This window comes from Anabas testudineus, chromosome 21 (assembly GCF_900324465.2).
Source record: "Anabas testudineus chromosome 21, fAnaTes1.2, whole genome shotgun sequence".
NCBI lineage: Eukaryota > Metazoa > Chordata > Actinopteri > Anabantiformes > Anabantidae > Anabas > Anabas testudineus.
Genome location: NC_046629.1, coordinates 24,221,710 through 24,234,208, shown reverse-complemented (window position 1 = coordinate 24,234,208; position 12,499 = coordinate 24,221,710). Strand labels below are relative to the sequence as shown.

At 39.9% G+C, this 12,499-nt stretch overlaps 1 protein-coding gene across 7 annotated transcripts in view; it reads left to right on the top strand.

The window, feature by feature from the left end:
- LOC113172885 (partitioning defective 3 homolog B-like) overlaps positions 1-12,499 on the top strand; it is a 172,917-nt gene that overhangs the window by 92,018 nt on the left and 68,400 nt on the right. For all 7 annotated transcript variants that reach the window (XM_026375939.1, XM_026375944.1, XM_026375942.1 and 4 more), the window contains 3 exons: positions 760-804; positions 9,126-9,341; positions 11,961-12,180. In XM_026375939.1, the coding sequence (XP_026231724.1) occupies positions 760-804; positions 9,126-9,341; positions 11,961-12,180 (481 nt within the window). The remainder of the gene's footprint in view (positions 1-759; positions 805-9,125; positions 9,342-11,960; positions 12,181-12,499) is intronic.

The window sequence follows — 12,499 nt, the reverse complement described above, 5'->3', positions numbered from 1 at the left end:
AATATTTGCTGCAAGAAGCCACATTACTGCTTAGTTTCTGTGGTCTGTGTGTGTTGGTGTATTTGGCAGTGGGCTTCCAGTCAATGTGGTCCTTGTTGGTACTGAAGAGGTGCTTTTTGACTTTAGGAAGGAGTGATGAAAAGCAAAAGAAGAACTGGGGGAGAAGTAGAAAGTGAAACAAGGATTAACAGGGAGCAGAGATGGAGGGATCGATGATCAAAGGAGCAGAAGAGGGAGGAGAATGCCACTGGATGGAATGAGTAACTAAAGAAAAAATGAAAACATAGAAGGAGACATATGAGGGTAAAGGGCAGAAGGTGAAAATGAAGGACCAAGGGGCCATGGTGAAAAGAGAAAGTAGGATGAGAGACTGAAGGAGGGAAGGGAGGGTAAATGACAAATGAAGTAAGAGAGAAGGGAGGAAGGGAAATTACTTCTGTTGCTGTGAAGCTGTTTCAACATCACAGAAAAAGGGAGCAGCTACTCTGCCATCTTATAAATGAGACAGAAAGAATAATAGTGTGATAGAGAATGATGTAGACTGACAAAGACAGGAAGGAGAACGGCCGTAATGGTTTAAAAAGTGTTTTAGGAGAAAAAAAACTTTTGCACAGGGGTTAATTCAGTGACAAGAAAATGAAAATGTAGCGGTGAAGGAAAGAGTCTTCTATAAAGCATCACTCGGTGTGTGAGTGTACAGTGTGTCCATGCATCTATATTCATTTTGTTTTTCATCTATATTGTTTGTTTTTATTTCAGTGGCAGATGAGAGCAACGTTGGATCCCCTGTTGGAAACACTACAGGTGAGTACATCTGCACATAATTAAAATTATAGAGACAGAAAGACATGGAAACATATTCACATTTCAGATCCAAATTTAACACAATTGTTTCTAAATAAATTGTTTTTAAAAGACTCCAGAATGCAGAGACAAAGTCACAGATATTAAGTGGATGGTATAATAACCAAACTGAACTCTAGAAAATCGTTTCCCTGACATGAGGTCAGCAAGAAAATTAACTTGTTTTAAGTGTAATATTGCATTGGGGGCATGAGAGGCCTGAAGTGATGAAATGTTTGTATTTTGGCCCTCGACTGGACACTTGGGTTCAATGTCTGATCAGAATACATTCTATCATGATGTATGACCAAACATCATCATCATAGAGAAACTGTTTTTTCCTCCTACAATCAAATTAACCTCTGCTCTCTCTTTTCCCCATCGTTCCTATACATACATTCCCTTTCACTTTTCCTCTTGCAGCCTCTGTCTTCCTATACATGCGGCTCCTCTTCACCTCTCTTGAAATACAGTCACAGGTATTTGAGTGTTTGGACATGTGAAGGCCATAGCCACCACAGGCCGCTACATTTCCCAGCCCTGTTTACTGATGTGTTTCCCATACATCTAAATGCACTATTCAGTGTTCCTGTTGAAACACTAACCAGATGCGCAGTCTTTTTGACCGAAGCGCCTGCTGTCTGTCTCACTCACTTAGATCTTTTACTCTTGACCTATAGATATAAAATCAGAATCACCTGGGCCTGCTTAGTTGTACCACTTTGTCGAAGCATCTGCATTAGTTGTGTTTCTCCTTGTTTATTCTGTTGTTGTTGTTGTTATTTTAGTACTGTAAATCACCCATCTACCTGTAAACCTCCTTGCTTTGTCCAAAGTGTGCATGAAAGTGAGATTTGCCAAAGCAAGTAGAAGTGAAGATAAGGGCTTTTTCTATGACTGTGGTTGCTTTTACAGATTTGCATAGACAAGGGCATGCTCCTAACGGTAAGAGAAAAAGAGCACAGGGAAACAAATGTGACTGGTGCTTTTAAACCTCTCACCTCAGCATCCTGGCACACACTTCTTTTCAAAAGTTTGGTGTCAAACTTTTCTTTTTTCGCTTTGCCTTGAAGTCTCCCCCATTTCATTTGTAGCTACTTGAATGTAAGAGCACTCTACTTCATTCCACTCTGTGTGCCTGTCCTTCTGTGTGCCACTTTATTCTTGTCAATCAGTCCAGCCTTTTACACTTTCTGCTGTGCCTCAAGTTTTCTACATGTGGTATTGCAGTTTTATGTCCATAAGCATTCCCAAGGGAGCAAGACTATTAGGAGCATAAAAGACAACATATGGAAAGAATGCAAGGATGTGTGTGTGTGTAACAACATTTTATTAGAATTAAAACCAATAAAAAACTGATTTCCTCCTCTTCTAACATCGGAAAACAAAAGTCAATAGACAATGAAACTGAAAAAAAATAACTGTGAATTGATTACAGGTGCAAAATGTTCATCAATCAGTCTCAATGTTGATGAATTTCCTTTGTATGCCAGTATCTGGAGAGCACATTGTCGCTCACTGCCAAAGCTGAGCTAATTAAAAAAGAAAAACCTAAACAAAACATTTTACTCCTTAATGTTCTCGGCTTTGCAAACACGCGCAGAGTTCTGCATTAGAACCATACACTTCAGCCAGCAGTTACCTGTTAGACTTCATACCTGTGATTTGACCAGTAAGTCGATCAGATTTGATCTGAACACTGTAGAGACGCACAACAAGGGACTAAATACTAATGCATGTTTGAATAAATGCAGTAAATCCAGATCATTAGTAAAACATTTTGAACATATTGTTTCAGTAATTAGTTACACTAGTCTGACCTTCTCCTACTCTGATTGACTCACACAGTCACTGGAGGTCCCGGGTTCCCCCATATTAACGATTTATTTACTGTAACCTTGGCAGACAACATGACAATCTTTGTGTGTTACAGTGTGTGGTTTAATTTACCGTTTCATTTCCTTCCTTCTCTGAATCTAAATTAACCTGGATTTTGGCTTAAATTCATTCTACAAAGTTTCCAGGTGAATGCTGATGGTTTTTCATTTATAAATCTGACTCCACTTTCCAACCTTTCTACTTGTAGCTGTGTTTTCCTCACTACCATGCCTGTTGAATGTCCACTAAAGCCTTCAAGGGCCTATATCTCTTTCCACTTGTTGTCTGCCAGACTTTTTTTTTTTATCACTGAAGCTTATTGGGGCAGTCCCCATACCTGTTTTTTGTCAACGTAACTTCTATTTTATAATGTCACATTGCCCAGAGGGTTGATAAAGAGTGTGTGTGCCTGGCAGGCCTGACGTTTCTTTTTTTTTTTTTTACCAACCCACTTTCTTTTGCTCTCATGTATTTTTTATAACTGATGTCAGACAGCTGCTGACTTTGGTGAGAGAGTGGGGAGTGTAGGTCCTGGAATCATGGCTTCTGGGAATGCTGTGTTCTCTTCCAGCAATGGTCTTTTCCTCCACACCCCAAGAAACCACCGGGCAACTACACCACAAGTACACACTTAGCCACCCTCACACACAGACACACACACAGACACACACACACACACACACACACACACACACACACACACAACTGTTGCCATTATGGTAATGGAAAGGCTCCATCATCCTGTGGAAAATGTGAACCTTGGAAGATTTTACATTATATTATAATTTTGCAGAATCTGAGATGCAAAGTGATGGAAATAGGAGACCATTTTACAAAGTGTCTGTGCATGTGTGTGCTGAAACTCTGAAAGTGAGCGGGTGTGTGTGACTGAGTGCATTTTTGTGACTAAATGCATTTCCCGTATGTGGAGGCTTCAGTTGAGCAAGCTGTGCAACTCCCTTCAGCACATTTTAAAACGTAGTTTTATGTAAGTGTGATTACAATGTATAGAGTTCAGCATGCCACTATTGTAGATATTCATGCAGAATGTACAACTGTCAGACACACTTCTACTGGAGAAGTGGGAGCTTAATCATTCCAGTAATAAATCTGATCAGTTGCAGAAGCAGATACGTGAAATACAGTTACACTGACAGAGGGGATGTCTCCAATTAAATTCCAAGCTGAAATCATTTAAGTCGCTGTCATAATACATGATGTTACTGTACAAACATGAACAGTAGCATGGTGATAGAAAGAAAAAACAGAATATATCAGTCGGTATCTGTCTCAAATACAGACTGATACTGTTCTCAAACAGCTTTAAATAGGACAGCACAGTCAAACACACGCTCGCGCACAGAAAAACTGCTGACGGGACATAAAACAAATGTTTGCAGCTGTGTTTCTTTCACTGTGTTTTCCTTTGCTGATGGGGACAGCCTGTAGCCCTCCAAGTGTGTGTGTTATGGAATCATTACAGGAGAGATGATTCCTTGTGAAAATAAATGGTGAACAGTGAAAATCCACAGGAATGAGGAAAAGCTTGTTGCGTGTGTGTGTGTGTGTGTGTGTGTGTGTGTGTGTGTGTGTGTGTATCTAGGGAGTATCTGTGCATGAAAACAAATGTCTTTCAGCTTCTGTACAGTGTGCACTGAACGTGTGTGAGAGTGAGACTAGTCGCACAAGTCCCAACAAAGATGCCTGTTAAAGAAGTGATGACTGGCGTAATGGTTCTGTTTTGCAGATTTTATTCTCATCTGTCTGCACTTGTGAGGACACTCCCGTATACAAATACACCCAAGTCAAGTTTTTCATGCAGTATACTGCTATTATAAAATGCTCAATAGCCAAACTGCTTTTGTTGTAATTTTATGTCTTTGTGTTGCCTAATTTTGGTCCCTCCACCCACCACCAGCTCCCAGCTCAGTCTCCCTCTCCCTCTCTCTCCGTCTCTGTCTCTCGCTTTCACTCCCTCACTCTTTCTTGCCAACGCCATTCAGGCTTAGACACTGACAAACAGGCAGAGGAGCTTAGAACGAACATCATCGGAAAACGTGTGTGTGTGTGTGTGAGGGGACCAGCATGATGCTGAGGGAGACGGGTGCAGTCCATTGTCTGAATCTCTCCCTAGTGGAACTTTGACTTTGACAACAGTCACACACTGACAAGCTCTGCCAAAACTGCGTCTTTAGAGAGCCACGTCTCTCTATATCCCCTTCTGTCTCCCTCTCTCTGTGATTGTCTCTTCATTTCTCTATTCCGCTTTGGTTTTTCTTTTTTTTTAGGTTTTTCATTGTTTCCAAGTCTCTCTGGCTCTTGCAGACTTTGCTGTGGAATTAACCTGAAAGCCACCTTGTTAGGCTGATGTGGATTGATGGATTAATTTGTCACAGGGAGAGCAGCACTTTGAGACACTTTGTGTCTGTGTGCATGTGTGCAATCACTACCCGATGCCACCATACATTAGCTCTTATACACTGGATCCAAACAGCTGAACTAAGCAGCTTTCCCCGTCGTTGTTACCATTATACTTCCATTTAGTCTGTTTTTCAATACCTCGGCTGTCTCTAAGTATACTGAATACCCTTTGACCCATCTCCATCTCCCCCAGTAAGCCAATAAAGGTGAGCGGTAATCAGGAGATGGTCAGTGCTGTCGTTTCTTGCTGGTGCAGCCATTCATCTCTATCAGAGTCTGCACACTGATCACTGACATGTGCTGTACTGTATAGTGTATGATGTTTGACAGAGAGAGGCACAGTGAGGGGGAGGCCATTTGTTTCTGTCCTGGACTAATCAATTACATTCTCTGTGATGGATTCACTTTGGAGCAGTTTTCTATGGCTGAATTTAGTGGTAAGTATTTTTAGTGCTTGAGCAGCTGCTCAGTTGGTGCAGATATGGTGCAATTATAAAAACATTCAAGAACTGTGCAGTTCTTTGTTGTTATACAGTTACACTTTGTGAAAACATTCATGTCTTCACTAATAGGGATGTTAAGTCAAAGCTACTGAGATGAGACTAGTGCAGGACTTTCTGGTTATGGATTTCTGCTTAATCACACAAATACATACACACCTGTTAAAGGCCATGTCATTGCATTAGGATGAATGAAAAATATAAGAATAAAACTGTCATTGAACATTGCAGCAGGGTTGAGTAGTGATTTTTCTTTTAGCTGTGATTAATGCTTTTATGTAACTTAAGCACAGATGAAAGAATTAGTTGAAAATTTGGGCGACATGCAGCTGAGTCAGTAGAGCAGTCGTCTATAAACCCCAGGGTGAGTTGACTCCTGGTTCCTCATGGCTACATGCATCCTTAGACAAGACACTGAGACCAACATCTACTGCAGCTACAAACAACAATTTCCTCAAGGGAATCAATAAAGTCTGTCGTCATTATTATTAAAATCATCTTTAATCATATTTTAAAGGAAAAATAGAATGCATGGATTGAGTTTCATCTCCTTTGCCTTCATCAAAGCTTGTGAAGAGTGATTTGGTGCAGAGGTTTTTGGTGGTGTTGAGTCTGCTGGCTTTGTTGCTGCTGAGCTGCTCCTTGGTGTAATTTTGACTTTGACAGTAGCCCATTGCTTTCCTGCCAACAGAATAGCCCTGGGATAGCTTGACGCTCCCTCTTTTTGTGTGTTTTGCTTTTTAATTTTTTCTTTCTTTCTTTCTTCTCTCCTACTCTGTCTCTGTCCTGTTGTCCCTCCTATATTCCTTGCTTTTATTCCTATTCTCTCTATAGCATCCTCTCAGAGTGTGTACTTCATCTGCCAGCTCCCCACTCTCCCCGTCTTCTGTCCTCTCCCACAAACCACTTTGTTACTCTTGTCTTGCTTGTCATCCCTTCTCTCTCACTCCCTCTCTTTCTCTCTCTCTCTTTAAAAGCAGCTTAATTCTATCATCTTACAGTTGGACAGCAGTAATTACATTTATGACACAAATCCTGCTACTCACTGCAAAATACTTTGTGTTTGAGTATGTAGATGCAGCTCATCATCCACTGTCTGTGTAGCTATAGCTATATTTGTGATTATGTGTGTGTGCGTGTGTGTGTGTTCATTCCCTGATTACCCAGTCCAATACCACAGAGCTATTTATAATACTGTTTATTTCATCCCACTTTCCAGCCCACTGCAAACAGATAACTTTGGACACAAGGTCATTGGCTGTGTGCTCTTTTGTATTATACTACTTAAACTGACTCCAGCTGCCTCCAAACTTTGGAGATCCTGAGCTCCTTGTATTGGGTTTAAGATCTTGTGCACATTTCGTAGGGCATATATTAATCTATAGAAAGTCATGCATGAGTAAACACTGGTGTGCACAAGTGTAGACATGTCTTTTGAGCTTCAGTATTCTTTATTATTGATTTATTGTAACTGAAATAAAAACATCACGTGTTGTTTTAAGCATATTGCTGTTCGTGCTACATGATGGCTCGGAGAGTTTCAGGACTGTGATTAGAGCGTTAATAAAGGGAATAATACATCAGTAATCCTGGACAGGTCATGTTGAGTTTATTCATGCCTTTGGTGGCCTTGGTTTAAATATTACTGGAAGCTGTAATCCGCAGCCCTTAGAGTGTTCAAAAAGTGGATTAGCTATTAACATGGGCACACATATGCTTTTTTTATTGGCCTACATTTTTCTTTATGCAGCATGTCATAAAAATAGTTTATATATATTTGTTTTCTATGATTGAAGACTCTGCTTTACTCTCAGTATGTGATGAAGTTTACTTTAGGCTACTTCAAAGCAAACTTTTGTTTTCTGCTGTAGACTTGACTATGTTTAGCAGCTCTGCAGCACCAGTCCAGGGTTGATTCAGTAGAGATTAATCACATAGCACTTGAATGATGTTTACTCCTTTGCTATGCATGTGAATGTGAAGTGGTCTGTGTTTATGGATGGGAGTGTCATGCGTTATGGCCCTTGTCCATCTCCTCTCCTTGCAGCTGACTTACATTATGCATGTGCATACATTCCCTGTGTGATATTACTCTGTGTGTGTTTGGTTAATGGTTTTGTAAATAGATGTGGAAGTCACATCAGCCCTCTCATCTCCTTTGCTCTTAGAAACACACACACACACACACACACACGCACACACAAAGAGCAGTCATGTGTGTATAGGGAATCATTAGCTAAAGTGATGCAGGTTTAGCTATCATGAATCACAGTGGCATCATATCGACAAGCCAGAGCCAGCAAGGAATCCAAAATGTGTCTGTGTGTAAGGATTACCAGTATTTTGAGTTGGCAGGAAGCCCAGCCTTCCTCCCTCCATCCCCATTTTTCTTTGTCTTCCTCTCTGCCACCCTGGTATTCCCTGGAGGAAACTGAATTTGCTCTTTTCCTGTCTCCCTTTCTCCCTCATTTTCTCTGTCATCGGTGTTTTAGGTGACACACAGTGATCAACCAAATTGGAAGCTCACATTACCTTCTTCCTCACTTTTGTTTCACTTTAGGCATTTCCTCATAAGTGGTGGAAACATCACAGTTGCAAGGCTGAACTTAGTCCAGCTTCAGCAGTCAGCAGTCATTAGTCTTAGCTTTTGTTTTTGTGCAACAACATTTGTTTGGTAGTCTCCTTAATAAAGAACATGCAAGGTTGGCATGTCTTCCTTTTTTTCAATACCAAATACTAAGGCTTAACCACCACATGTCTGGTCTCTACCTTACTCTCCCTTGTTTACTACACTTCCTCCACTGCGCTGTGTTCTCTTCCGTTGCTCTCCTCTTCATCATCCTTTCCACTAGATCCCTCCCTCCCTCAGTAATATCTCTCTCAGTATACTTGTGATGATGGATGGCGAACCGGTAACAGTGAAGCCGACTTCACATCCATCACAAACTCAACAACAGCATAGTTAACTGCATCACTGTTGTTTTTCTTGACTCTGCTCTCCAGAGTTCACATATGCTGTGGTCTTTCTGGCTCCTGGTTTGTGTTGCCACAGACTTTTTAACCCGATCAGAGCAAGGCTCAGCAGGGATAATCCTGTTGGTAGCCTGGTCAGGCCTAGACTAAACTGGCTATTTCCTGCAATATACATGGATTAAAAGTTCTTTGTTGTTACACACTGCTCATCCAAAAAAGAAGTCACCACATTGACCTTTAACCACCTTTAACTAAGCAAATAGGTAATGTAGGTATAGATAAGGTAATTACTGCACGAATGATTATGTTTCAGCTGGCAACAAGTTATTTAACTCTAACTGATGCAGTGAGTAGCTTCTGATTTTGTAAACAACATGTCAGAAGACACATCCTGTGGTGATGAAAAGATGTTCATCTGTCACACGCATATTCCAAGATGACAATGCCAGGATTAATTTATATTGAAACTATTAAATCTGTCTGCCATTTTGTGTCTCTCTGTCACCCCAGTGCCATCAACTCCTGTAGAACTTGGCCCTACCCTTGGTTTGAAGAAGTCCAGTTCATTGGAGAGTCTCCAGACGGCCATGTCGGAGATTAACAGAAAGAACGAACTCCTCCCATTCCACCGTCCTCGTCCAAATATGGTCAGGGGGAGAGGCTGCAACGAGAGCTTTAGAGCAGCTATTGATAAGTCCTATGATGGACCAGCTGAAGACGATGATGGTAAGAAGCATGAAAACGTTAGTCATGAAAGACAGGGAGAATGTGTCTCTGGATATGTGCTGTTTTGTTGCTGTATTTTTATTCTGTTGCACTTTTGGTACCAGTCATGAAGCAGCAGCTTTTTTTTCTCTTGACAATTCAAAGAAGCACAAAAACAATTTAAACATTCTTTAACATCAGTTATTGAAAAGAGCTTTAGTGGGACAGCTAATCCTAACTCGATGTTCATGTATTTCACACTTCCAAAAAATGTTATCTGTGTAACTCAAATTTAATGCTTTGACATACTGTATATCTTCAGTGACTCTAAAGGGATTTTTCTTATGTAGTGATACTCGTAGCTTGGTTTTTTTGCACAGTGTGTTCCTCAATTTCACATTCTTCATTCAAATTAGACAAGGATTTTCTGATAAGTATATCATGTCTGAAATTATCAACACATATGAGGCAATGCGGTAGCATTTTGCTGCAATATGTGATTGAATGTTGAGTTGGGTTTTTGCTTTAAATATTTATCCAGGAACTAAATGTTAGCTGTTTGGTTTGCATCACTAGGAGGTGCAGTTCAATTCCCAGCAGTATTATTAGCAGCAAACTCTTATCAGTCACCACCAGAGTAATGAGTTGGGCTGTTTCAGATCACTACTCTCACACAGGATAGGACTAATAGGCCATGTCAACACCACACACACACGCAGTGGCTGCATCTGTCACCATCTTTCTAAATGCTCAACACTTTTGCGAGTTGCTGTTAATTGACAGAGAACAGTTTTCTGAAGCTCAATGAAGAGGTCTCTCGCTTTGCTCCTCTCTGTGTCTCTATTTCTGTATCTTAGCGTTTTTTTTCATGATCTTCCAGTAAATTATTTCTTTCACTTCAGTGTCAAAGCCAAATGCTTATCAACTGCTGTCTGTCAGTTTGAGAGAGCTAGATTAGCAGTTTTACCCACAGACTGTGAGGGACAGTAAATATTTAGTCTGGATTCATAGATGATGCTTTGTGTGAGGTCCTGCAAACACACCAGTGCTACCCAGTTTCCAGTGAATTCTGTTTCATACATGCTTTGAGACAATGACTTTGATGTCTCATCTCAGCTGTAATGGCTTTTAGGGCCATTTTTATTTCTTATTTTCTGTCAGTCTTCGTCCATCTTTTTTCACGATACCTCCGTATAGCTGTCAATTTACTTATTTGTTTAGTTCTTTCCCTTTTCCTTTATTCCTTATTTTTCTACGACTCGACCGTCATAAACAGAAAAAAATCTTGTTATAGTGCTATAATGACCCCAGTCTATTATAACATGGCAGTTTTAAAGTTCATCAGGTTAATATACTGTTGTTTGATATGGTAACAAAAATAGCACAGTGTCTTTATATGATGCGAACTGATGGTAATAGGTCTCTAACACTGGCAGAGTTAACACTTGATATGCTTTATTGCAAATCACAAATTATCATAGTTGGTTTCACTTTCATTGATGTTTACTTAAGCAATAGTGCAGAGACACTGCAGTAACTCAAGTTGGTCAAAGTAAATTGTGGTTGTTTTAAAGAAGGCAGAGATCACAGTTGTGTCCATTGTGGTTATGTTCGGTTTGCAGCTTCTCATGGGAAAGCTAACAAGGATATAATATAAGCATCAGGCTGTGACTCTTCAGGCAGACAATTACAATTCCATCCTGTTGGTAGACAGTCTTTGTAATTAAGGCTGAAGCTTCACACAAAGTTAAATCTCAATTGAAGTAACTAATTTGGTTTGGTTATCTTATAAAATCTGAATTGTGTGTGTGTGTGTGTGTGTGTGTGTGTGTGAGTCTGATCATTGTTATTCATGGCCAGACCTCCAGTCTGTTGAAGAAGTAATGAGGCATCACAGTTTACGCTTTGAACATTCACACTTACTTATTTCTAAGAGTTCATTAATTCACTGTAAAGTTAATAAATCTGCTGTGGATAAAGTTAAACATCATGTGTCTGTTTTATGTTGACTTATTTCTATATCTATATCTATCTCTCTCTCTCTCTCTCTCTCTCTCTCTCTCTATATATATATATATATATATATATATATATATATATATATATATATATATATATATATATATATAATAACGTTGCTAAACCTAGACCTGACCAACTGCTGCAACCCCAGATCATAGCACTGCCCCCACAGGCTTGTACGGTGGGCAGTAGGCATGATGGGTACATTACTTCAACCACCTTTCTTAATAATGAATAATTTATAATTATAATTTGACCCTTTTGAAACTGATTAACTTCTTTTCTACGACCACAGGATGTGGTCGTCTTCAGACATGGTTGTTTAAGAAAAGAGAAGCTACTTACTGCATCAGTTAGAGTTAAATAACTTGTTGCCAGCTGAAAATTAATGATCCATGCAGTAATTATCCAGTGGAAGGCTTTTACCTATTTGCTTAGTTAAATCAAGGTGGTGACAGTTTTTTTTGGGCAGTGTGTATATAAATAAATATTGTAACAGACCCGGTGTAGGTATTTTCTTTTACTACTTCTTTTACAACATCCTCGCTGCTCTTTTAAACACTGTTCCACTCCCACTTCCTCCAGTCCTCATCATCTTTTTTGTTTCTTTCTATCTAGACGATGGTTCAGAGCTGAGTTCAGGCCGGGATACCCCTGCAAGTAGTTCATCCCGCCAGGGAGTAGGGGATCAGTTAGAGGAGAAAAGCAAAAAAGACAAGAAAAAGAAAGCAAAAACAAAGAAGAAAGAAAAGAATAAGGGGAAAGGAAAAGAGAAAAAGAAAGCAGAGGAGCCTGAAGAGACAGAGAAGAAGAAGAAAATAGGCTTTGGCCTGTTGAGGTGAGTAACTCTGTGTGTGTGTGTGTGTGTGTGTAAGGGAGAGAAGAAAGGGGAGATATATATATATATATGTATATATATATATATATATATTTAGTTTTTTAACTGCTGGATTTTTGCTAATGTGTGTATATGCAGAATCACAAATAACACAGATTTGTTAAAAGCGTAAGGTAGATGTTAGATCGACCCGTTTTACTAACATGAGGTCACAGTTGGTGTCACTGCCACAAGCAGTATTTGTTGTATTAGCCAACAAGCAGCTGTGCAGTACGGCCACTCAAATTAGAACAGTCTCTGCACACCTCATACAATCAGA